Source organism: Mustelus asterias, chromosome 10 (genome assembly GCF_964213995.1).
Source record: "Mustelus asterias chromosome 10, sMusAst1.hap1.1, whole genome shotgun sequence".
NCBI classification, from domain to species: domain Eukaryota; kingdom Metazoa; phylum Chordata; class Chondrichthyes; order Carcharhiniformes; family Triakidae; genus Mustelus; species Mustelus asterias.
The window spans coordinates 96,894,207-96,916,705 of record NC_135810.1 but is presented as its reverse complement, the minus strand read 5'-3'; the positions used below and the strand labels follow the sequence as shown (position 1 = coordinate 96,916,705).

The window sequence follows — 22,499 nt, the reverse complement described above, 5'->3', positions numbered from 1 at the left end:
ATCTGGCTCCATTGTCAAATGCTTTATTTAACACAAATTCTAACAGCTAATTAAGCATTACCAAATTCGCCTCGATATGAAGTGCAGATATCTGTGCTATCTAATATCCCAGCGCTAGCCCACAGCTTAAAAATAAAACAACGTGAAGTTAACGATATTCAGCGAAAAGAAACGTAACAGATGAACGTTGCGAAGAGCTGATGCAAGTGATAATAGAATCGAGGAACCTTTCTAACTTTGATTCATATTCAATCAGTTGTTTGGGAGTCTAACTGAATGGCAAATAAATACCGTGTTTTTACTTTAATGAAAGCGGCTTAGACTGTAAGATTCACTTGGTTTCCATAAACATTAATTTGAGATTATTTGATTTACAACATGGGCAACAAGAGAAACATTTTTGAGAACTGCCCTCTCACATTAATAAGCTAACGAAGTTTGTAAATGATACATTCTAAGCCACTCCAACATTGAAAGGGTTTTTGCCAAACAGCTCCACCAATGGCTTTGGTGAGCTAACCTACAATCTGGCTCATTTTGCGAGTCAATCTGCGTCAATTATGGCGAGTTATCAACATACATTCATTTGCGATACTTCTCACCGCAACGGACAGAACAGGTTGTTAACTTCGCTTTACAAAAAAGTGACATATCCCGTAATGCAGTCCCCCCCGTTTTGTGGTACGTAATTATCTCCTTTTATCACACCGCCAGCAGTCTCTGAGAGCAATGACAAGGCACGGTTTACAATGCACTAAACAGCAAATCTCCGAGCGCAGAAGCTCCGGCAAACGGCATCGCTTGTTAAAAAAAAAACCGTCCCGAGAGTATTTGTAACCCCGAAAGATGAAATAATCATTTGAAACTGCAAACCGTTCCTCAACATGCAGAGTAAACCTATGGCACCTCATTGACAGATTTTAACGCTAATGTGGCTTCATATCAGTTTTCCTGTTGGGCTATCATTACTTTAAGACTGTTTCCAGGAGGTTACAATTTTAATATTTTCAAAGCACATGACTTAAGTGAATGTTTCATAACCTATTTTTGTTAAAATGTGCATTAATTGCACATTTTTTTTGCCAATAGGAAACATTTGGCTGTGAGACGTCACTTAAAGAAAACCCAGCCAAACTGTCGAACTAAAGCCTTCTAAGACTGGATTTGAGCTGTTATCTGACAATCAGATGAAGAGCTGCGATGAAACCGGACTTTCTTCTCTGAAAGTGACGAGAACCTACAACCACAACAAGCCATTAGCACCTGCCTATACAAACACCTCATAACTGTAAACACTGCCCATCCTGGTAGAAGGAGAGGGCTAATAGATCAGCTGGCTATCAAATACCGCATCTATTTATATATTACCAAATAGCTTCTCTGTCCAACAATATCCACAACATGCACACACACAACAAAAAAAAATTCAAGTATTCCTCTGACAATCCGACTGCGCTGTTTTTGAACATTCCCTTTTCGTCTCAGACACCCACTTTTGAGTTTCTTTATAAATGCTAGGATTAATTAGCTCTATTTAGTGGCAGGCAATGACGAGCCCAAGAGCGATTGGATGCCGACGCCCGGCCCTGCCTTATATTTTACACTCCACAGAGCATCTGTGCTCCTCCAAACTGATCAGCAGCTCTAGAAGCACAGGCTGGGATACACTTGATCTGTTTCTTGACAACTTAGAAAGAGAGAGAGAGAGAGAACGCGCGGGCAAGCGAAAGAGCAAACAAACAAACACGAAGTTGGTGCTGGTATCTCGGGGTCCCTAGGCTGCCGTCCAGATTTTTTTTATTATGAACGCTCTGCTTTGAGACTGGCAGCGTTGGAAGTGTCTCTCTTTTTATTACGGCACCTCATTTTATTGCTGATTTCATTTCTCTGAAGTTGGCGCCTGTAAAACCGGCCGCATTGGATCCGTCAGCTTATTGCGAGACTCCGGTGTACAACCCGGATCTCTGCCCCAATATGATAGCTGCCCAAGCCAAACTCGTCTACCACCTCAATAAGTACTACAACGAGAAATGTCAAGCGCGGAAGGCCGCTATAGCCAAGACCATCAGGGAAGTGTGCAAAGTGGTGTCAGACGTGCTGAAGGAAGTCGAGGTGCAGGAGCCACGCTTTATCAGCTCTCTCAACGAGATCGACAGCCGCTTTGAGGGGCTGGAGGTCATTTCTCCCACCGAATTCGAGGTGGTCCTCTACCTGAACCAGATGGGAGTTTTCAACTTCGTGGACGACGGTTCCTTACCTGGATGCGCCGTGCTAAAGCTAAGCGACGGTCGCAAGAGGAGCATGTCTCTGTGGGTGGAATTCATTACGGCTTCAGGTTATCTCTCTGCGCGGAAGATCCGCTCCAGGTTTCAGACGCTGGTGGCTCAGGCTGTGGACAAATGTAGCTACCGGGACGTGGTGAAGATGGTGGCCGACACCAGTGAAGTGAAGCTCCGGATCAGGGACCGCTACATCGTGCAGATCACTCCCGCCTTCAAATGCACTGGGATATGGCCGAGGAGCGCGGCGCACTGGCCACTGCCCCACATCCCCTGGCCTGGGCCGAACCGGGTGGCAGAGGTCAAGGCCGAGGGGTTCAACCTGCTCTCCAAAGAGTGCTACTCCCTTTCCGGCAAGCAGAGCTCAGCCGAGAGCGATGCTTGGGTTTTACAGTTCGCCGAGGCCGAGAACAGGCTTCTGCTCGGGGGCTGTCGGAAGAAATGTCTGTCCGTTCTCAAAACTTTGCGTGACCGGCACCTTGAACTCCCTGGGCAGCCCCTCAATAACTACCACATGAAAACTCTGGTTTCCTACGAATGTGAGAAACATCCCAGGGAATCGGACTGGGACGAGTCGTGTTTGGGGGATCGCCTAAACGGGATTCTACTGCAGCTCATCTCCTGCCTTCAGTGTCGCAGATGTCCACACTATTTCTTACCCAATCTAGATTTATTTCAGGGCAAACCACATACCGCTTTGGAAAACGCAGCCAAACAAACCTGGCGCCTGGCGAGGGAGATACTCACCAACCCCAAAAGCTTAGAAAAACTTTGAAAACGAACACTTACTGCATTTAAACTGTGGTTTTTATTTTGTTACGTATTAAAAAAAAACTCGCATTTGTCGTTCAGTTGTGGCTGTTGATGTTTTGTGTACCGTGAGTTCTTAGGCGAACTGGCTGACTGGTTTCATCTTTTTGGATACGGCTGGACATTTTTTGCTAAAAGAAGACATTGCCATCAAGGTATTTGTAGATAAATATCGTTGAAGTTTATTGCTATCTGATGTGTCTAATGCAGAAGTTTACATTCTGGCGACAGTGATCGTTCCAGATTTTTGCTTGTTCATTCCTTTTAATACTCATTCCACCATTACTTGAATTGTTATTTAAACTATACCCAAATGGAAGTATGAACATTGCTTATACATAATGCTTGAATATCGAATACTGGAGAAAATATTGAAAATATGCACTTGGAAAACACTGGATTAAGAACATTTTGTGATTAAGAACATTTTGAAATTCCTGTTGCTGAAAATATTTAATTTGAAGTTAATAAAATAAATGATTAAAATCTCCATCGCTTGCAGTTTGTAATGTCAAATATTCTATAATTGAAGTAAAAAGACTAATCACTGATGCCCGCCTCAATAATATCTACAACGTGCCCGCACTTCAATTACTTAAAAATTCAATGAAAGATAAAAGATACAAAAACGCCACATTATATTATAACATAGTTTATAAAAAACTAGCTATTGTTCTGAATGACCCAGCCTGTTTGGAGGTTGATAATATTTGAGGTCGATAACATAAAACAAATACTATTAGGTTTAGGAAATTGTTATGATTACATGTGCAAACCAAACTGGGAATGAAAATAATCGATCATGCTTTGGTAACTAATCTTTAGGCAATTCTGTACAAAACCTATGCTGTTGCAATTCTGTATCCAAAAAACGCGTAAATTATATTTTGTCAAACATATTATTGCACTGAAATGGTGTTTAATTTAGAATAAGGCATGCATAATATAAACGTGAAGATCACTCATGATGTTTAAGATCACCAATGTATTCATTAAATAAATGAGGGCGCGGTCTTAAAAACGGTCGTTTAATATGTTTACGTTTGAAATTGCAGCTCATGAAACCCCATCGAGAATAGTTTAATATTTTAATTACAAGTCTGCAAACTCACTGGTGATTTTTTTTAAAAGCTAATTTTAATCAGAAATGATATAGCCATGTATGTACGATGCCAACTTGCTTTTTTGTTGTCTCAAAAATATTTTTTAAAGATCTCGGTGTTCGAGATAGTGTTGAATGGGCGCAGCACAATATAAAATCGGTTATCTCTTCTGGCCATTGACTTTTCAGCTGTATGTAAATACAGCAGAAATATAAGTTCGGTAGGAAAATGAACAAAAATACTATAACGAGCTAAACAAAACAGTATGGTTTTAATGTAACAAAAACGGACTATCGCATTAGCATCATAACTACTCCCATCCCATCAAAAAGCTTACAAAGGAACTGATTTGTACTTTCGGGGATTTGAGCATGATGACTGTGCAATGCATTTTCAAATATTCTAAACCAAGTTTAATTTTTATACGATTTTTCGTTGCCAGCGAGGTGTGCATGCAATACGTCATTGGCCCTTACGAAACCATAGACGGTTTTACTGAGTCGTTTTACGTTTCTTGCAATAGTCATCCAAGCAATTGTCTCTCAATACAATCAAGTACTGCAGCTAATAATTGCGTTTTCATGCAAGAACAGAAGTAAAATTTAATGCGAAAGTGCGGACTAAGCTGAAATGAGCTGATTTCTCAAACAAATGAGTTCTTAATGTAAGTGTAAATCATGACCAAATGAAACAATATATTAACAACATTTTGTGCTAATGGTTCAAAACACGTTTTAAAAGACATCATAAAAAATGCACAACATTCATCAATGTCCGTCACCATTGTTGACTATGAAAACCAGTGGGTTAAATGGACCGAAATTTCCCTGCCTTATGTTACTTTTCAGTACACCAGAGTGAAAACAAAAATATGAACTCTTCATTTTATTTCAGTTAAGTGTTGATAAAATAGTTACACGCTATGTTATATTCTAAATATTAAGGTTTTGTTCAGATTTACTGTTATGTCACTTATTATAATGGTTGTGAATAATATAATGTAACTTAAATCAAACAAAAATGAGAATAGAATAAAAACAACTTAGAACGAAACAGGTGGATCAAGCTTAGCACTAAAATGAAATCCATGGAGTTCTTTATGTTTAATTAAATCCTACATTTGTTACAATAGATTTGGATGTTTGCTTCAAAACATTACATCAAAATAGAGTCATTACTCGTAACTAAATTGGATATCAACTACTGCTGTGTCGCTTGGTCCTACCAAGTATACTTAAGATACTGCAAAATTGTAAATATTTGATCTGCAGGGGACATACCAGACAACAGCAGCAATAAAAACTGGGCCAAGGCCTGAACATGGTGGTTTGAAAAAGCCATCAACTTTTTTGTAGGCCCGGATAGACTAGGTTAAAGATCAACTCCCGTCTTTAGTCCTGCCAGTTTTATTCACTTAAGGCTCATCAAAATGTATCGGCTACTTTAAATAAACGAGTCCCAGGAGATGCAGATATCAAACACTTTTTTGACGTGTGTTTGTAGTGCTGAATATCGCATACACTAACACGCATACAGAACTTTTAGAATATTTCATAAGGTGCTTCGAGCACGTGATCAATACATAGAGCTATATAATCTTCAGTGAGCACAGCTACAGGATTTACATTTTAGAACGCGGATTTATTACTGCATCCCAACGCACTCCAGCTTTGGTCCAAGTATGAAACTGGCTCGGCCACAAAAGTTAGTTTTATAGGCGGTGTTTCTTTTAAGATGTGGAACTGACATGGCTGCAAGATGCGGGTCGATCAATTTTATTGGGCACATATTAGTACGACCGAGTCGCTGGGGACAATATGTGTAATACCAAAGGGACAGGAATGAAATAGGAAAATACTTTTTAAAAAACACATAGTAATGCGATTTTCAGGGATATACAAGTATTGCAATTAACAAAAATTGGAAGCTGCTTGCTTTCCGTTTCTTTTCCCAAAAAAACGACCTTCTATCCGTTTAATATTTGCACAACTATCTCGGCTTATTTCTAATTACTCTAAGCATAATACGGACATGTAGATAATTACAAGTCATTCACAATCTTTTCTAACTTTGTTGACAACATAAGACTTGAAGCAAAAATTGGCAGTGGTACAACTTACTGTAATTTCTCATTTTATATTGTTGGGAAAAATAAATGTGCATTTCAAGATTCAGAATAAGTTAATATTCGTCCAAGTTTTCAGACAATGTCGGTATCTTTTCCATGCACGAACAGTGCATTTTAATATTGGATAAAGTTAAGTGTAATTTAAAATGATTGAGAAGGGCGATTTAACAAACCACAAATACAAAAAGATAGTTCTGATGTAAACAGCTACCGTGCCAAAATTAAAATAACTTACTTTTGGGTCGATTTTTTTAAATCCTTGGTCATCCTCGTCTACCTCAAAATAGATTTCTGTCGTGGTGATGGACAAGGTTCCTTTAGCAACTACCACTGGTGCGATTAACTGAGCTGGAGTGCTCAAGACAACGGGGCCTGCAAGTAGACAAACAAATCTTCATTTTCACGATGGACCTTGGCAGGGATTTCAAACAGATGGGTCATTTTGAATACAATACTTTGACAAAATGGGTTTACCGCAATTACTTACGGAAGTTTTTTCATCATGCACCATACACCAATATTCACATTCAATCACGGACTTCGTAGAATATTAATTAGCACACACAATATTCCCACTGCAAGCATATAGACTTCGAGGATAATTGTTGTGTTATTGATAATTTCTGAGATCACCATGCGAAAGACTGGTACCTGATTAGATATTACATTTGTAGGAGTTATCTTGGTAAGATCCTGAAACATTTTAGTTTCAGGGCATAATCTGAGGTACATTTTATTGGTTTGAACGTCCCATTACCCATAACGTGTAAAATTAGCATCCAACGCTTTGTACGTCTCAAATTTATCAAAATATCTCACTGCTGTAGAGTACTAAAAACAAGCCAAAGTTTTTAATGATACAGAACGTGTTTATGCATTGCGAAATATGTTGCCAGCTTTCAAATAACATCTTCAGGCATGTTGATCACTGTCAATGTAGGAGATGTGCCTAGTATATTTCCGTTTTTGTTCCACATTCCAAGAAAATCTAAAATTTTTATCGGGATATTGCTGATCTCAATCAGCTGATCTTCATCACGTGAAATGTCATCATCTGGATCCCGAGCACTCACTTGCCTCTATATTACCCATATCTAGCCACAACTAGCCAAACTAAAATCTTTACGATTGGTATTTGCTATCGATCGCTGCACTGAAGCGCTACTTTAATCTCTCATCAATCTTAATCTGGGTTGCTCAACCAATTATGTTCGATATTGTTGCAAGATTACAAGTGGATTTGGTTTGTATTCCCAAAGCTCTCCTCTTTTGTGCTCGGAGAAAGGCACTGCGCGAAGCTCTTGCTTTTATAACTCTCAGAAGAGATGTTTACCAATTCAGATCAAATTTTTAGAATTTGTCAATGTTGCATTTTTTTTCGGAGGGAGGGCGCTTTCCAAAACTGCATAGTCACCCGAAGCGTAGGACATTTCAAGAGAATATAAACATTGTACTGTAGCCTGGAGGGAATTAGAGAAAGACTGGGACAATATGAGGTTAATCCAGTGCAGCCGTAAGAAAAGGATTACGTTTTAATCTCTCATGGGATCCCGACTCCATAATTAGGATTCAATATTAAAATGTTTGCATAAACTAATACTCAAATATACACATATTCAAATATCAGAGAAATGATCAACAACGGAATAGTTCTTTTTTAGCTAGACATCTCCGGGCATAAAACGGCGACAATGTGCTATCAGAACTTTATTTGAATCGAACAGTAAATACTAATCGGACCCGCTCTAGCCCGATTTTACGGAAGGTTGAATCCTTCAAATGTGCCTTTATGCAGCTGGTCTAACAGTGTGGAATGTTTCCTGCTATTTACACTGATAGAGAACAAGGTTTTGTTATATGCATTGATTCAACGCCACAACTCTCTTAAAGGATTTAATATATGATTCGTACCAAATATATTAGATGGCCAAGATAGACGGTTAAACTGTCCAATGTTGTGAACATGTGCTTATATCAATCCATCATTATTCCAGTTAAGTTAGCTGACGTGCAAGTTTATCTCAACGCAAGCAATATACATGAAGTGGATATTGGAGGTTCAGTCATTTCAAACTTTCGTTCAATTTGAAATGAACATTTAAATCTACATAAAGCACCAAAAGGCCCTTCGATGTCTCCCTTGCACAAAATAATACGGTTATCAATGGAGTAAGCAGCAGCAGGGGTGCTTAATTTGACGCTTCCATACTACCAACACCCACCATTTGTCCGTTAAATGGAACCAGGTTGGCGCAGGGATGGACATTTGGGTGTAAAATGGAAGAGTAACGCTGGAGATGGCAGAGACATTGACAATCAGGTATATAGATGACGTGGGCCTTAGAACAAAGGGAAGAAAACGCCAAATCAAAGGTTAGGAGATCTATCCGATTTGGGACTATATAGATCGGGAGTAAGGCAGTGCAGTTAAGAGAAAGGTCAGAAACAAAAAAAAATGGGTAGGCAATGGGAAAGCATAGCTCTGATGTTGAGATCCATCCTTACAGAGCAGAGGGACAGTCGTGAAACAAGGAAAACATGAATGGAATCCAAACCTATAGATCAGGAGACAACACAGATCACTCACGTCTACAGATATCGGGGAGGGGGGAATACTTGGGGATAACAAATCAACCGATTGGGCCGCGGTTGTCGTTTTCATTTAAAATGAGAGCGGGAAATTGCGGGTTACTCAGCGCACAAGAGATAAACCCCGCCCAAGTGGAAACCGTAGAGTAAGAGGATAGAGAAAAAACAGCGGCCTGTCTCACTCAGACTAATCGGGTATGCAACAGATCAAATTATTAACAAAGCCAGACTGCTGAGATCGTGAGCCGGGCCCAGGCGAGCCAGAAAATAATGAACGCAAAATATGAGAAGGTGTAAATAAAAAGTAACCTAAAACAACAATGTGGACTGAAATTAGTTCGGTATCTTTAAACTCTAACAGAAATTAAAGCAAAAAGAAACAGTATTGGAGGTTTTGATTTGTGCTTTTGTCGTTGCATTTTCTTCATTTTTTTGGCAATATTTGTCCTGAATATAATGTGCACTTAAAAATAATTTGGTGTTAATAATGAAGTTTGCCTAGTATTTTCATCGAATTAATCAAGAGTTAAACACAATGTCCCTTAAATTTACCATTTTGCTTTGGGTTTGTTAAAAAAAAGTTCAACGATAGCGAAAAATCAATTGAAACAGCAAATATTAGTAGATCAGTTTTTTTAAACCAAGGAATATGGGATATTGGGAAGATATTTGGTTAAACAAATAATAAGCAATCAATCATCCATGGACATCCAGCTTCTGAAAAGAATGTTAATTTTAGCTATTTGTCACAATGTTAGTTTTTTTACATTCTATTACACTACTGCGTTAGATTGTTATTTCAGAGTTTTTGTAAAGCAACTACTAAGATAAAAGTGCCCCGCTTCAGAGATTAAATGCCGTAAACTTGTGACTTGCCTCTGGAAATAAAGACTCGAGGACAAAAAGGCGCTGGAATAAAAGTGAACAAGATGTATTATTTTTTTTAAAGAAATAGCACGGCAACTTGTGATCAAATCAAATTAAAGATATAATCTATATCTACGAAAGGGAATATTCGATTCAAAAGTACAATTCGTGATATTATTTTGAAAATATGATTTAAATTGACCCTCCCGCTTAAATACATTTGGATCTTATATTGTTTTCAATATTATTGAATTCTATGCATACTTTTAGAAAATATCTTTTTATTCAGTTCAGAAAGTTTACACAACTGATTTATGTTTAATTTTACACCTTAAACGTTATTTTAAACGTGAGCACATCTGCTTTCTAAGTTGAATAGCAAACTATATTAGGAAGTATTGCATTGCATCATTTTCAGAAGATGGATGAGCAACATAATGATAGTTAATGTCCCAGCACATATATTCATCTTGTCCTTTGAGTTTCGAAAATTGACAGATTATGGTCGCGTTTTCAGTAGGGTGGGTGTTATCCTGCAGCAAAACCCTGCACGCTGTGAATATCTCTCTGAACTATCGATCTCTTTCACTACACTGACAAGGTTTCGTTTGAGCTATATACAGTAGTATTGTGCGTCAGTGCGCCCTTCATTAACATAAGGCGGTTAGCTGCTAAACAGGACGTCTCATCTTCTCAGGATACTGATGATTACCTGCTAAATTGTCGATCTCTTTCTCCTGCAATAGGCTGACAGTATCGTCATCGCCCTCTAACATTAACTCGGTCTCCGCGTTCTGATTTACAACTGCTTGGGTCCGGAAAGTTTTCTTCGACTTTATAACATCCTCATCCGTACCTGCAAAAGAAGTCAGACGTTGAAATAACTCACCCCCCCCATACGCAACCGTGTCAAACCAAGCATTTAACAAGAGATATTCAATAGATTACACCAAGGGATCACAGAATTGTTACAGCACAAAAGGAGGCCATTCGGCCCAACGTGTCTGCGCCGGCTCCCCAAAAAGAGCAGCGCACTTTACAGATACCTGTTTAAAAGGTGCTTCTTGTCTCCGCCTTTGGCTGAAAGTTACAAAGGCTCCCTTTGGCGGATCCAAGATGAGCATCTCTCACAATAATCGCTCGAACGTTTGCAAAACTACCTAGTTTCTGATTGCGGGTTATACATTGGAGCCTCAGAATAAGATTGTGCTCCGGAAAACAAGTAATTACACCGCAAGACTTCTTTTTTCGAACGCACCGAATGTGTGTGTGCATTAGCAAACCAAGCACAAGAAAATTAATATTTTGTTGAATAAATCTTTATTTATATGACCAATTCAATCATGTGTTAGACACGTATTACCGTTATCTTGTGTCGTTTTAAAGATAATACATGTATATGCGAATATACCAAAATAAAACCACACTGTCCCTTAGGAAAAAAAACCCTACGTAAAACCTGGCTAATGTCGTTTACAAAGATTTTTCATTTAAGACAGTGTGCAGATACTCTGCGCTCACGTTGGCTTTGTCTAACAACTTGTTACATAAACCAAAATATGTCTAGCCCGCTCTTTTGGCCAGCTGGCCCTCAGGCCCTGATCAAGAATCATGTTTTTTTAAAAACCCTTTTCTCTTTTAACGTTATACACGTAACTCAAAGCAAGAAGGGGGTGGTTTATGTCCGGGTCATGGGGATCCATATGTGACTGCTTTTATTTCAATTGAGTTTTAATGTGTCAATCACAATCCAGAGAGGGGAAGGCGAGTAACTGCTATGGGGTGGGGAACAGTTAACGTTTTAATTGCAAAGAGCGGAATGTCCAGGAACTCCAAAATTAATTGAAAATAAATTAAAATTAATGATCAGTCATGTCATCACGGTGAAAAGTTGATGTTTTCGTTTTCCCGGACGATCAGTAAACGAACAGAAGCTGTCTTATTTCAGACCACTTTGGAAATCGCAACCTCTTGCGACAATTTATTTCTGAGCTCCACCTGGTGGATAGAAATATCCGGAGTCCACGATGCAATTGATACTTGTTCTCACGAAAGCAGACACTTGCATTGTATTTTTCGTTTCTCTAGCCTCAATTCGCTATTTATGGACAGATGAGAACCTAATAGGAGAGAAGTTGTTATTTGAGAGGACGGTACGGATTTGCCGCTGATGATCGGCAACCGTCGAACAAAACAAAATAATTAGTAGGGGGAGTTCGTTTTATTCTCAAAATGTTGCAACCTCTTAGAAATCAAGTGCTGAGATTTGGAGCACCGTGGGAAAACAGCAACCATTCAATCCACAATAAACTTGTCATGTACACCGTGAATACTTCCTGCCAGTTTTGTTTCGAAAATATAAAGTTGACCCAGCAGCCAATGTGCCAATGAATAAAGTGACAGGCAATAAACTGGAAGGTTGTGGAATTGTACACACGCACACACAATTTCCTCATTGGATCAGCCATTTCTCTGATACCTCCACCCGCCCCCCGGCGTATTTTGCTTGGTAAAGGCTAACAAATGTTATGGAATACATCTCTGCTATTGGCATCAGAGACTCTGTGGTCCAGAATGCAACAAATTAAAATATACCAAAAGGTAAAATTTGCTTCGGTTGTTATATGTAAAGTGTTTAAGATCGATACTGAGTCTGAAATATTGCGAGGACTCGCACTGTAAGCCCGGGTAAGTACTAACATTTAATCAGACGCCACTAAAGTAATATCACAGAACACAAACATTATTACAGAGCAGAAAAGGGTCATTCAGCCCATCGTGCCTGCATAGGCTTTCTGAATAAGTAATGAAGCGCCATTCTCCTGTCTTCTACCCTACACATTCTTTCCATCGTGCCTGCATAGGCTTTCTGAATAAGTAATGAAGCGCCATTCTCCTGTCTTCTACCCTACACATTCTTTCTTCCCATAGAATAATATAATTCCTCTGTGAATGCTTCCATTGAACCTGCCTCCACCACTTTCATCCTAGTCCTTAGCCACTGGCCGGGTGAAAACGTTTTTCACCAGTTGAGGCTGAACAATATCTTATACAAGTGCCACAGAAAATTCTTGGTCTTATACTCTCAGCCTAGGACACCATATGCTTTACTGACCACTCTCAACCTCTCCTGCTACCTTCAATGACCTATGCACAAATACATCCAAGTCCTTCGGCTCCTGCACCTGCTTTAGAATTGTATTTCATTTTATATTCTCTCTCCATGTTCTTCCTACCAAAAGGAATCACTTTATATTTCTCTGCATTGAACCTCATCTGCCACCTATTTGCCCACTCCACCAACTTGTCCATATTCTTTTGAAGTTTTACACTGTCCTCCTCACAGTTCACAATGCTTCTAAATGTTGGGTATCATCTTGAAATTGTGCCCTGTACACCAACATCTAGGTCATTAATATATGTCAGGAAAAGCAAAGGTCCCAACACTGACCCCTGGGGAACACCACTAAAAAGCTTACTCCAGCACAAAAACATTCCTTGGCCACCATTCTCTGCTTCCTGTAATTCAGCCAATCTCATATCCATGTTGCTACTGTCCCTTTTATTCAGTGAACTATAACTGATCACCAGTCTATTGTGGGGCATTGTATCAAATCTCTTTTGGAAGCCCGCGTGCACCAAATAGACAGCATTGTCCTTCACCAACCCTCTCTTTTATCTCTTCAAGAAACTCCAGTGAGTTAAGTAAACACAATTTACCATTAACAAATCCATGCTGGCTTTCCTTAATTAACCTGTATTTGTGACTATTAATTTTGTCCTGAATAATTGTTTCTTGAAGTTTTCCACCATTGAAGTTAAACTGACTGATCTATAGTTGATGGGTTTATATTTACATTCTTTTTTGAATCAGGATGTAACATTTGCAATTTTCCAGTCCATTGGCACTACCCTGAGTCTAAGGTAGAGTGAAAAATTATGGCCAGGGTCTCCGCAATTTCAACTCTCACTTCCCTCGGTATCCTTGGTTGCATCTCATCCAATCCTGATGCTTTATCAACTTTAAGTAGAGACAGCCAATCTCATATCTCCTCATCAATTTTGTATCCTTCTAAGTGTCTGAATTACTGCCTCTTTCACCATGGCCTGGACAGTATCTTCTTCCTTGGTAAAGACAGATGCAAAGTATTTTTTAATATCTCAGCTGTGCCCTGTCACTCCATGGTACAATCCCATTTTCACAGAATCATAGAATCCCTACAGTGCAGGAGGAGGCCATTTGGCCCATCGAGCCTGCATTGACAACAATCCCACCCACGCTCTATCTCCGTCAACCCCACGTATTTATCCTGCTAATCCCCTGACACTAAGAGGCAATTTAGCATGGCCAATCAACCTAACCGCGCACATCTTTGGACTGTGGGAGGAAACCAGAGCATCCAGAGAAAACTGACGCTGACACGGGGAGAACGTGCAAACTCCACACAGACAGTCACCCGAGGCTGAAATTGAACCTGGGGCAGCAGTGCTAACCATTAGCCCTATTCCGCCATTTATCACCCTTTTGCTATTTATATGCCCCCAGAACACTTTGGGATTTCCATTTACTTTGGTTGTCAGTCTCTTTTCATACTCTTTTCTTCTCTCATTTGCTTTTTCACCTCTCCTCTGAACCTTCTATTTTCAGCCTGTTTCTTAAATACATTTTCTAACTGACATCTGCCATAAGTACTCCTTTTTTTCTTTATCTTAATTTCCATCTCTTTTGTTATCCAGGAAGCTCTGGATTTGTTTGCTCTACCTTTCCCTTGAGGGGAAATATACCTTGACTTTGCCTGAACTATCTCTTCTTTGAAGGTAGCCCATTGTTCTGTTACCATTTCCTGTCAACCATTTTATTTGACCAAGATCCATTTTAACTGCACTGAAATAGGCTTTCCCCGAGTTAATTTTTCTCACCCTAAAATGTTCTTTGTCCTTCACCAAAGCCAGCCCCAACATTATAATACAATAATCACCGTCCCCGAAATATTGTCCTCCTGCCAATTGATCCACTTGGCTTACCTCATTCCCAAGAATCAGGTCTAGCAAAGTCTCCTTTCACATTGAACTGGAAACATACCACTGCAGAAAACTTTCCTGAATACACTCTAGGAACCCTTGCCCCTCACTGCCCTTTACACTACCACTATCCCAGTCTACATTCAGGGAATTGAAGTCCCCCATTATAATGACTCTGTAATGTTTTGCAGCTCTTTGTAATTTCCTGCAAATCTGTTACTCTACATCCTTCCTTCTACATTAGTTGGTAGCCTATAGATTACACTCAGCAATGTAACTGCACCTCTTTTGTTCCTTAGCTAAACGTCAAATAGATTCTGTCCTTAATTCCTCTGGGACACCCTGTTTCCCCAGCACTGCAATGCTCTCCTTACTCAATAATGTCACCCCTCCCCCTTTTCTTCCTTTTCTCTCATGGATGATGAAGCTTAACTGCCTGTCAAGAAATAATCCAATGGACTTCAAAATACATATATCGGTATACATTCTTTAATGCAATATATATATTTGAATTCAATTGATCTCTATCTGCTGGATTTATAAGAACTGCTGACTGGAAATTATGAATGCAAAGCCAGATGTGAGATTCTGAAATAAGCAAAGCCATATTTTTAAATCCCTTGTTGCTTAGTCAATGCTACACTTTCATCTCTCTGTCACTGTCTCCCTCTCTCTCTGACTGTATTGCTGTCTCTGTGTCTTTCCTCCTCTCCTTCCACTTTTCCTGACTCTGTATTTGTTTAAAATCTGTCAGGTACCTAACTTTTTCTAGCTTTGATAAAAGTCAACAACCTGAAATATTAACTGTTTCTCCACCTACAGATGCTGAGCATTTTCTATGTTTATTTCAGTGTTAGACTGGACACAAAATGGAACAACTTTTGATAGAAAACAAATTAAAATTAGTAAGAATGCAAAGGTTAAAGATACAGGATAACAACTTTCTGACCCTTAGAATGTAAATATTAGTCTATACAACAAGGAGACCAATCATCAAATCAGGAGCAATTTTTATGTTTATTTTAAAGATTATGTGGCCCTTTATGTATATCTGTAATAATCAACAAATAATCACCAACAAATATTGTAGGAAAATGACCTGGCCATAGTTTGGCAATACACAACCCTGGAATGGTTAAACCTGCATACCCAAGTATTAATGATACAGGCCAGATGTTGCTATAATGGGAGGTTTGGCGGTGAATATTGCTATTTGCACTTATCTGCCCATCATTGACATTGGATTATATATATTTTAGAATTGTTAGAATTTTGGTCTGATCATGGCTAGATGATGTTTATGGTGTGTCTGGGATCTCATGAACATAGCTTTCAGAAAGCTATCTCCTTGACCAATTGAAGAAAAGAACAAAACCAAGAAACAAGAGAAAGATTGAGAAGGAACTAGGCAAATTGGATAAATTGAGACAGAAAGAAAAATAAAAAGGGAAATAAAGATGGTGGATTAAGAAAGAAGAAAGCGACTGACAGGAAAAGCAAGAAGAAAATTAAAACTAACAGAAGAGGACATTGTGGCCCAGGTATATTTATGGGTCCTGAGAAGTTAGGTAGGTGTGCAAAATGCAGAAATAGTCTTGACCCATGAAATATAGGATAGTGGCTCCACCCATTATGATCAGGTACAGTGGGTACACAATTGCAGTTCTTTCAGTGGAATGTTGAGATTGGGCAGTACGGTGGCACAGTTGTTTGCACTGCTGCCTCACAAGTGCTAGGGACCCAGGTTTGATTCCTGGCTTGGGTCACTGTCTGTGCGAAGTCTGAACATTCTCCATGTGTCTGGGTTTCCTCCGGGTGCTCCGGTTTCCTACCACATTTCGAAAGATGTGCTGGTTAGTTGCATTGATACCCGAGCAGGCGCCGAGGTGGGGTGACTAGAGGGTTAGAAACATAGAAAAGCTACAGCACAAACAGGCCCTTCGGCCCACAAGTTGCACCAAACAATTTCCTTACCTTCTAGGCTCATCTATAACCCTCTATCTTACTAACCTCCATGAACCTATCCAAAAGTCTCTTAAAAGACTCAATCGAATCCGCTTCCACCACCACTACTGGCAGCCGATTCCACGCACCCACCACCCTCTGAGTGAAAAACTTACCCCTAACATCTCCTCTGTACCTACTCCCTAGCATCCTAAACCTGTGGCCTCTCATGACAACCATTTCAGCCCTGGGTAAAAGCCTCTGAGCATCCACTCTATCAATACCTCTCAACATCTTATACACCTCTATCAGGTCACCTCTCATCCTTCGCCTCTCCAAGGAGAATGGACCTAGCTTTCTCAACCTATCCTCATAAGGCATACCACTTAAACCCGGCAACATCCTCGTAAATCTCCTCTGCACCCGTTCTATGGCTTCCACATCCTTTCTGTAACGAGGCGACCAGAACTGGGCACAGTACTCCAGGTGGGGTTCTCACAGTAACTTCATTGCAGTGTTAATGTAAGCCTACTTCTGACACTAATAAATAAACTTTAAACAATGAAAACCAAGCCCCTCTAATTTGACTTCCTGCATGCTGATAGTTGCCTGTAAGAACCATAATGGAGTTGTTGACCAGTCGTAAGGGTCAATTTATCAATGAATCTACAACGTATCCAGAAACGACATCAGCAAACTTCCAGTAGTGGAAAGCTCTGGGAATTAGAGAACCAAAGTTACTGTTTTTCTTCAAGCATGCTAGATTTAGCACATGCCATGTCTGAAATGATATAGTATTTCAAGGTGCCATTTTCTGAAAGAAGTGTACTTAATTTACAATTGAATCAATGACCTTCTTCTGTATGTCAAAACAGCTCTATATTCTGAAAGTTGTCTGCTGACATGAAATGGAGTGTGGAAGACGAGACTGGTACAAAATACTGCTAAGATAAATGAAACAAATTGTAAAAAAACTCCAGGAACAATTTACTATTTGCTGACGTGAGTCTTCACAGCTTCATTGGTCTCTTCACAGGCATCCAAGCTTCAGCACCATGTCAGGGTTATAAATTAAATAATTACTAGTGTCCATCACAATAATTACCAGCCCTAAGTAGCTGAGGCAGGAGTCGTTCATAATTATAGGGTAAATGCAACATTTTCACAATTACCAATAATGTCAAAGGTGAGCTACTTTTATCAGCTTTAGGGAGGCTAATGGCAGAGTCGTGCAACTTGCCAAAAATCAGAACATATAGCATGTTCTTATCCTGCAAACTGCTGTATTTTTACAAATGAATAATGGTGAGTGACATTAATGCATCAATCTAATGATGCAACTTTCTTGCAATTTCCTGCCTACATATTTATCTTAATGACGTAACATCATAATTCAGATTTGAAACATCATTTGCTCCCAAATTTATTTACCATCTTACAAAATAAAGTGTAGTTTCACTGAAATGAGTGATGGCATGACACTGAAATTGAAAAATTACAAATTTTCATCAGTGTGTTATGCCAAGATGCTAATTCCATTTTACATTTTATGTGGAGAGATTATTCTGATTTGTCTATTCACAAAAAATAATCTAATCTCAGCATCTGTGTAGGGAATATCACAAGATTTTTCATCTAAACTTCTTAAATCAAATAGTTTAATGTCTTATATTAAATAAATGTTTAAACCATCTGCAATCACTAGGATCAAAACTCTTAAAAATCTCAATTTATTAAGCATTATATTTGGATGTTACAGGAAAGATGATTCAAATAAAATTATTATTGTGAAACTTGATTGGAAATTAAGAGTGAAAAGTTTGGTTATATGTTTTACACATATTAAAATCCATTGAAAAGGTATCAAAAACTCTGACGTCAGGCACAAACTACTAGAATATCCATTCAAATAAATACTTGTGCTGTCTCTGTTACCTAATGTTCTGAGAATGCCTTACTTAACCTAAAGGTAACACAATACTAGCACTGTTTAAAGTAAGTGTTAGAGAAATATATTTTAAGTATTATTTTTCTAGCCATAGGGGCATTTATAATGAACATTTTAATGTTAAATGTTTAAAACCATTCATCGGATAGGTCTTCCTAATGCACCTCATGGTATACATTGTTGACGTCCAATGGGCCTCCCTATAGCAATGCCTTCAAATACTTTTAAAGCATTTCCAAGGAACATCTGCGCCAGTGGATTCAAGAATGTGATTGCTACACATCTGCCACCTTTAGCTTTAAAGGATTTCAGTATCAATCAAGTGGAGGCTACAGAACAGGGATCACATGGGATTTTATTTGTTTATTTTATCTGATCATGTGATTTCAAATAATCAAAATCATGGGAACATCAATGTGGGTACAAGAGAACCAATATTCTGAATATTACTTTCTCCAAGTCTTTGGACAGATAACCAGGGATAGAAATTATTTAGCTAGATACTGAAAGGGACTGGGAAGATATTTGTGAGGTGATGTCAAATATTTTGAAGCAGTCAATAGATATTGGGGGGGTACGAGTGTGGGAAACAGGCTAATAAGAGTACAAAAACAAGCATATTATAATTTATTTGCATAAAACATTGGTTTGGCCTCAAGTGCAGTGTTGTGTTCAGTTCTGGGCACCACAGTTCAGGAAAAGTGTGAAGCCATTGGAGATGATGCAGAACAGAATCATGAGAATGGTTCCAGGGATGGGGAAGTTCAGTTATGTGGATAGATTGGAGAAGATGGGATGGTTTTTCTTGAAGGAGAAGAGATTAAGACAAGATTTAATGCAAGTGTTCAAAAATCATGGGGGCTCTGGACAGTATAGATAGGAAGAAAATATTGCCGTTGGCAGAAAGTTGGAAAACCAGAGGAAACTGATTCATGATTCGAAAGAAAAAGAATGGCAACATGAGGAAAAACATTTTTAAGCAGTAAGTAGTTTGTATATGGAATGTACTACCTGAGAATATGTTGGAGGTAAATTCAATCACGATTTTCAAAAAGGGAATTGGACAATTATCTGAAGAGAAACAATTTACAGGGCTACAAAGAAAAGGAGGGAGATGGGTCTAGGCAAGTCTTTTGTGCAAAGAGCCTTCACAATGGCCTCCATTTGTGCCATACCTTTTCTGTAATTTTATGAGCACTGCATCTAGTTCGGTTTTCTGGGACATTAAACTCTGTAGGCAGAGCACAGAAGCGCCACAAGGTTGATCTCTCTGTTGGGGTCTGAGTTATGTACAGTCACATGGGATTTTCTGTCTGAAAATGAGGCACCTGAAAGGTGATCTTAGAGATGTATGAATGATATAGAAATGGTAAATTTGGAATATTACTGTAGATTGTGGGATGGGGGAGTGGCAGGGGTCATAGGTTGAAACTGGCAAAAGGTACAGTAGGATTGATATCAGGTAGTTATTTTTCATACAAAGTGATCATCACTTGGAATAAAATTGCATTGAATGTACAGCGCAAAACCAGGCCATTTACCCTAACTTGTCAAAGTCAGCATCCATCCCCATACAAATCTACTCTCACTCTAATTACCCCTTCTCATCCAGCCTCATATTCCCCAATTCCATTCACCTTCACATATGCATCAAGCTTCCCTTTAAATGCATTAATGCTATCTTCGTCAATCCTTGTGGAGACAAAATCCTTGATGCATTAAATAAGCAATTTATTACCGTAATGCGAGGATTACAGGGTACTTTTGAATTGCTGAAGTAATATTGGCTGAATGGTCTCCCTCAATCATAATTGTCTTTGAATCGTCTCTAGGAGTTAATTAATTGCAAACCAAGTGAAGCAGTTAGAAAAATATATAATAAAATTTATCACTTATGTGCAATTTGAACAGCAATGTCAGGCGAATAGTGCTATGCAGTTAAATACAAAAATCCAGAAGTTGCAGTCCGAGATGCGCCGCTCCGCTGACAGTTGTGTGGAAGCGGAGGGAGGGAGAGTGGTTCTAGGCGAGTCTTTTGTGCAAAGAGCCTTCACAATGGCCTCCATATGTGCTAAAATCAGTTGTTTATCAAAGGCAACATCTTTGACAAATGATGTCATTGGAATCAATCGATCTTTAGCTACAAGTGATCAATGCTGGAAAAGAGGTTGTGATATCCTATATATCCTATCTTTATGCAGTACATCAGCAGTACTGCCTTTGTAATCCAGCGATAAATGAATAACATTGTTCATACCGCTCTCTGTCCACAAAAACACATATTAACTGTGCTCCTGGTAGATATTAGCATTGTAAGAAGTCTCACAACACCAGGTTAAAGTCCAACAGGTTTATTTGGTGGCACAAGCTTTCGGAGCGTCGCTCCTTCTTCAGGTGAGTGGGGAGTTGTGTTCACAAACAGGGCATATATAGACACAAACTCCATTTACAAGATAATGGTGGGAATGCGAGTCTTTACAGGTAATCAACTCTTAAAGGTACAGACAATGTGAGTGGAGAGAGGGTTAAAGTGGTGCGTGTTGTCTCCAGCCAGGCCAGTTAGTGAGATTTTGTAAGCCCAGGCAAGTCATGGGAGTTATCATGTGATGTGAACCCAAGATCCCGATTGAGGTCATCCTCAGGTGTGCGGAACTTGGCTATCAGTTTCTGCTCAGTGATTCTGCGTTGTTGTGAAGGCCACCTTGGAGAATGCTTACCCGAAGATCAGAGGCTGAATGCCCATGACATATTAGCATTCCCAGGATAAATGGGTTCATGAATGAAATCACAGCATACAGGGCTAATATGATGTTCAATATTTTTGTACAAGTCAAGCTTGGATATAGGACCTTAATTTGTAGGTCCTGGGTCCAAAACCGAGAACTGTGTGTCCATGACAAGTGTTCTAAATCTAAATAAAGGGGATAACTATGAGGGTATGAAAGCAGAGCTGGTTAAGGTGAACTGGGAAACTAGGTTAAAAGATAGGATAGCAGACTTGCAGTCGCAGACTTTTAAGGAGATACTTAATAACTCTCAGCAAAGATTTATTCCAGTGAAAAAGAAAGGCTCTTGGAGAAAGATGCATCAAGGATGCGTCAAGGATAATATTAAGCTGAAAGAAACACTGTACAAGTCTGCAAAGGTGAGTCTTAGATCTGAAAATTTAAGAACCAGCAAAGAATGAGAAAAAAGATAATGAGGAGGCAAAAATCAGAGTATGAGAGAAAGAGTTAGTAATATAAGAAAAGATAGTAAGAGTTTCTACAAGTATTTGAATAGTGTTGGTCTTCTATAGAATGCATCTGGGGAATTGATAATGGAAAACAAAGAAATGTTGGAGGCAGCGAACAGGTATTTTGGTTCAGTCTGACTGGTAGAAAACTTCCCAAAGATAATTGAAAATCAAGAGGCAGACATGAGGGATGTACCTAAAACAAACACCATTTCCAGGCAAAGTGCTAGGAAAACTATTATACTTAAAGGCTGCCAAGTCCGCAGGACCAGTTGACCTGCAATCTAGTGACTTTAAAGAAGTGGCGGCACAGATAGTGGATGCATTGGATTCTGGAAGGGTCTCAGCGGACTGGAAAATAGCAAATGTAATATTCAAGAAAGATAGGAGGCATAAAACATGAAAACTATAGGCCAGTTTCCCGAACATCTGTCAAAGGGAAAGTGCTAGAATCCATTATTAAGGAGGTTATGGCAGAAAATCATGATGTGGTCAGGCAGAGCAAACATGGCTTTGTGAAAGGGAAATCATGTTTGACTAATCTATTGAATTTAGATTTCATAAATAAACCAAA

The 22,499-nt window shown here is 39.1% G+C and overlaps 2 protein-coding genes across 15 annotated transcripts in view; one reads left to right on the top strand and one right to left on the bottom strand.

Annotated features, from left to right (window-relative positions):
• nbeaa (neurobeachin a) overlaps positions 1-22,499 on the bottom strand; it is an 812,689-nt gene that overhangs the window by 209,917 nt on the left and 580,273 nt on the right. For 8 of the 14 annotated variants that reach the window (XM_078222243.1, XM_078222244.1, XM_078222247.1 and 5 more), the window contains 3 exons: positions 10,489-10,632; positions 9,786-9,818; positions 6,556-6,692 (listed from right to left, as the gene is read on the bottom strand). In XM_078222243.1, the coding sequence (XP_078078369.1) occupies positions 6,556-6,692; positions 9,786-9,818; positions 10,489-10,632 (314 nt within the window). The remainder of the gene's footprint in view (positions 1-6,555; positions 6,693-9,785; positions 9,819-10,488; positions 10,633-22,499) is intronic. The other 6 variants (XM_078222246.1, XM_078222250.1, XM_078222251.1 and 3 more) reach the window with 1 other exon arrangement.
• LOC144499787 (putative nucleotidyltransferase MAB21L1) lies at positions 1,950-3,482 on the top strand. The gene has a single exon (XM_078222258.1). The coding sequence runs from the start codon at positions 1,975-1,977 to the stop codon at positions 3,052-3,054; it is 1,080 nt and encodes a 359-aa protein (XP_078078384.1). The 5' UTR covers positions 1,950-1,974; the 3' UTR covers positions 3,055-3,482.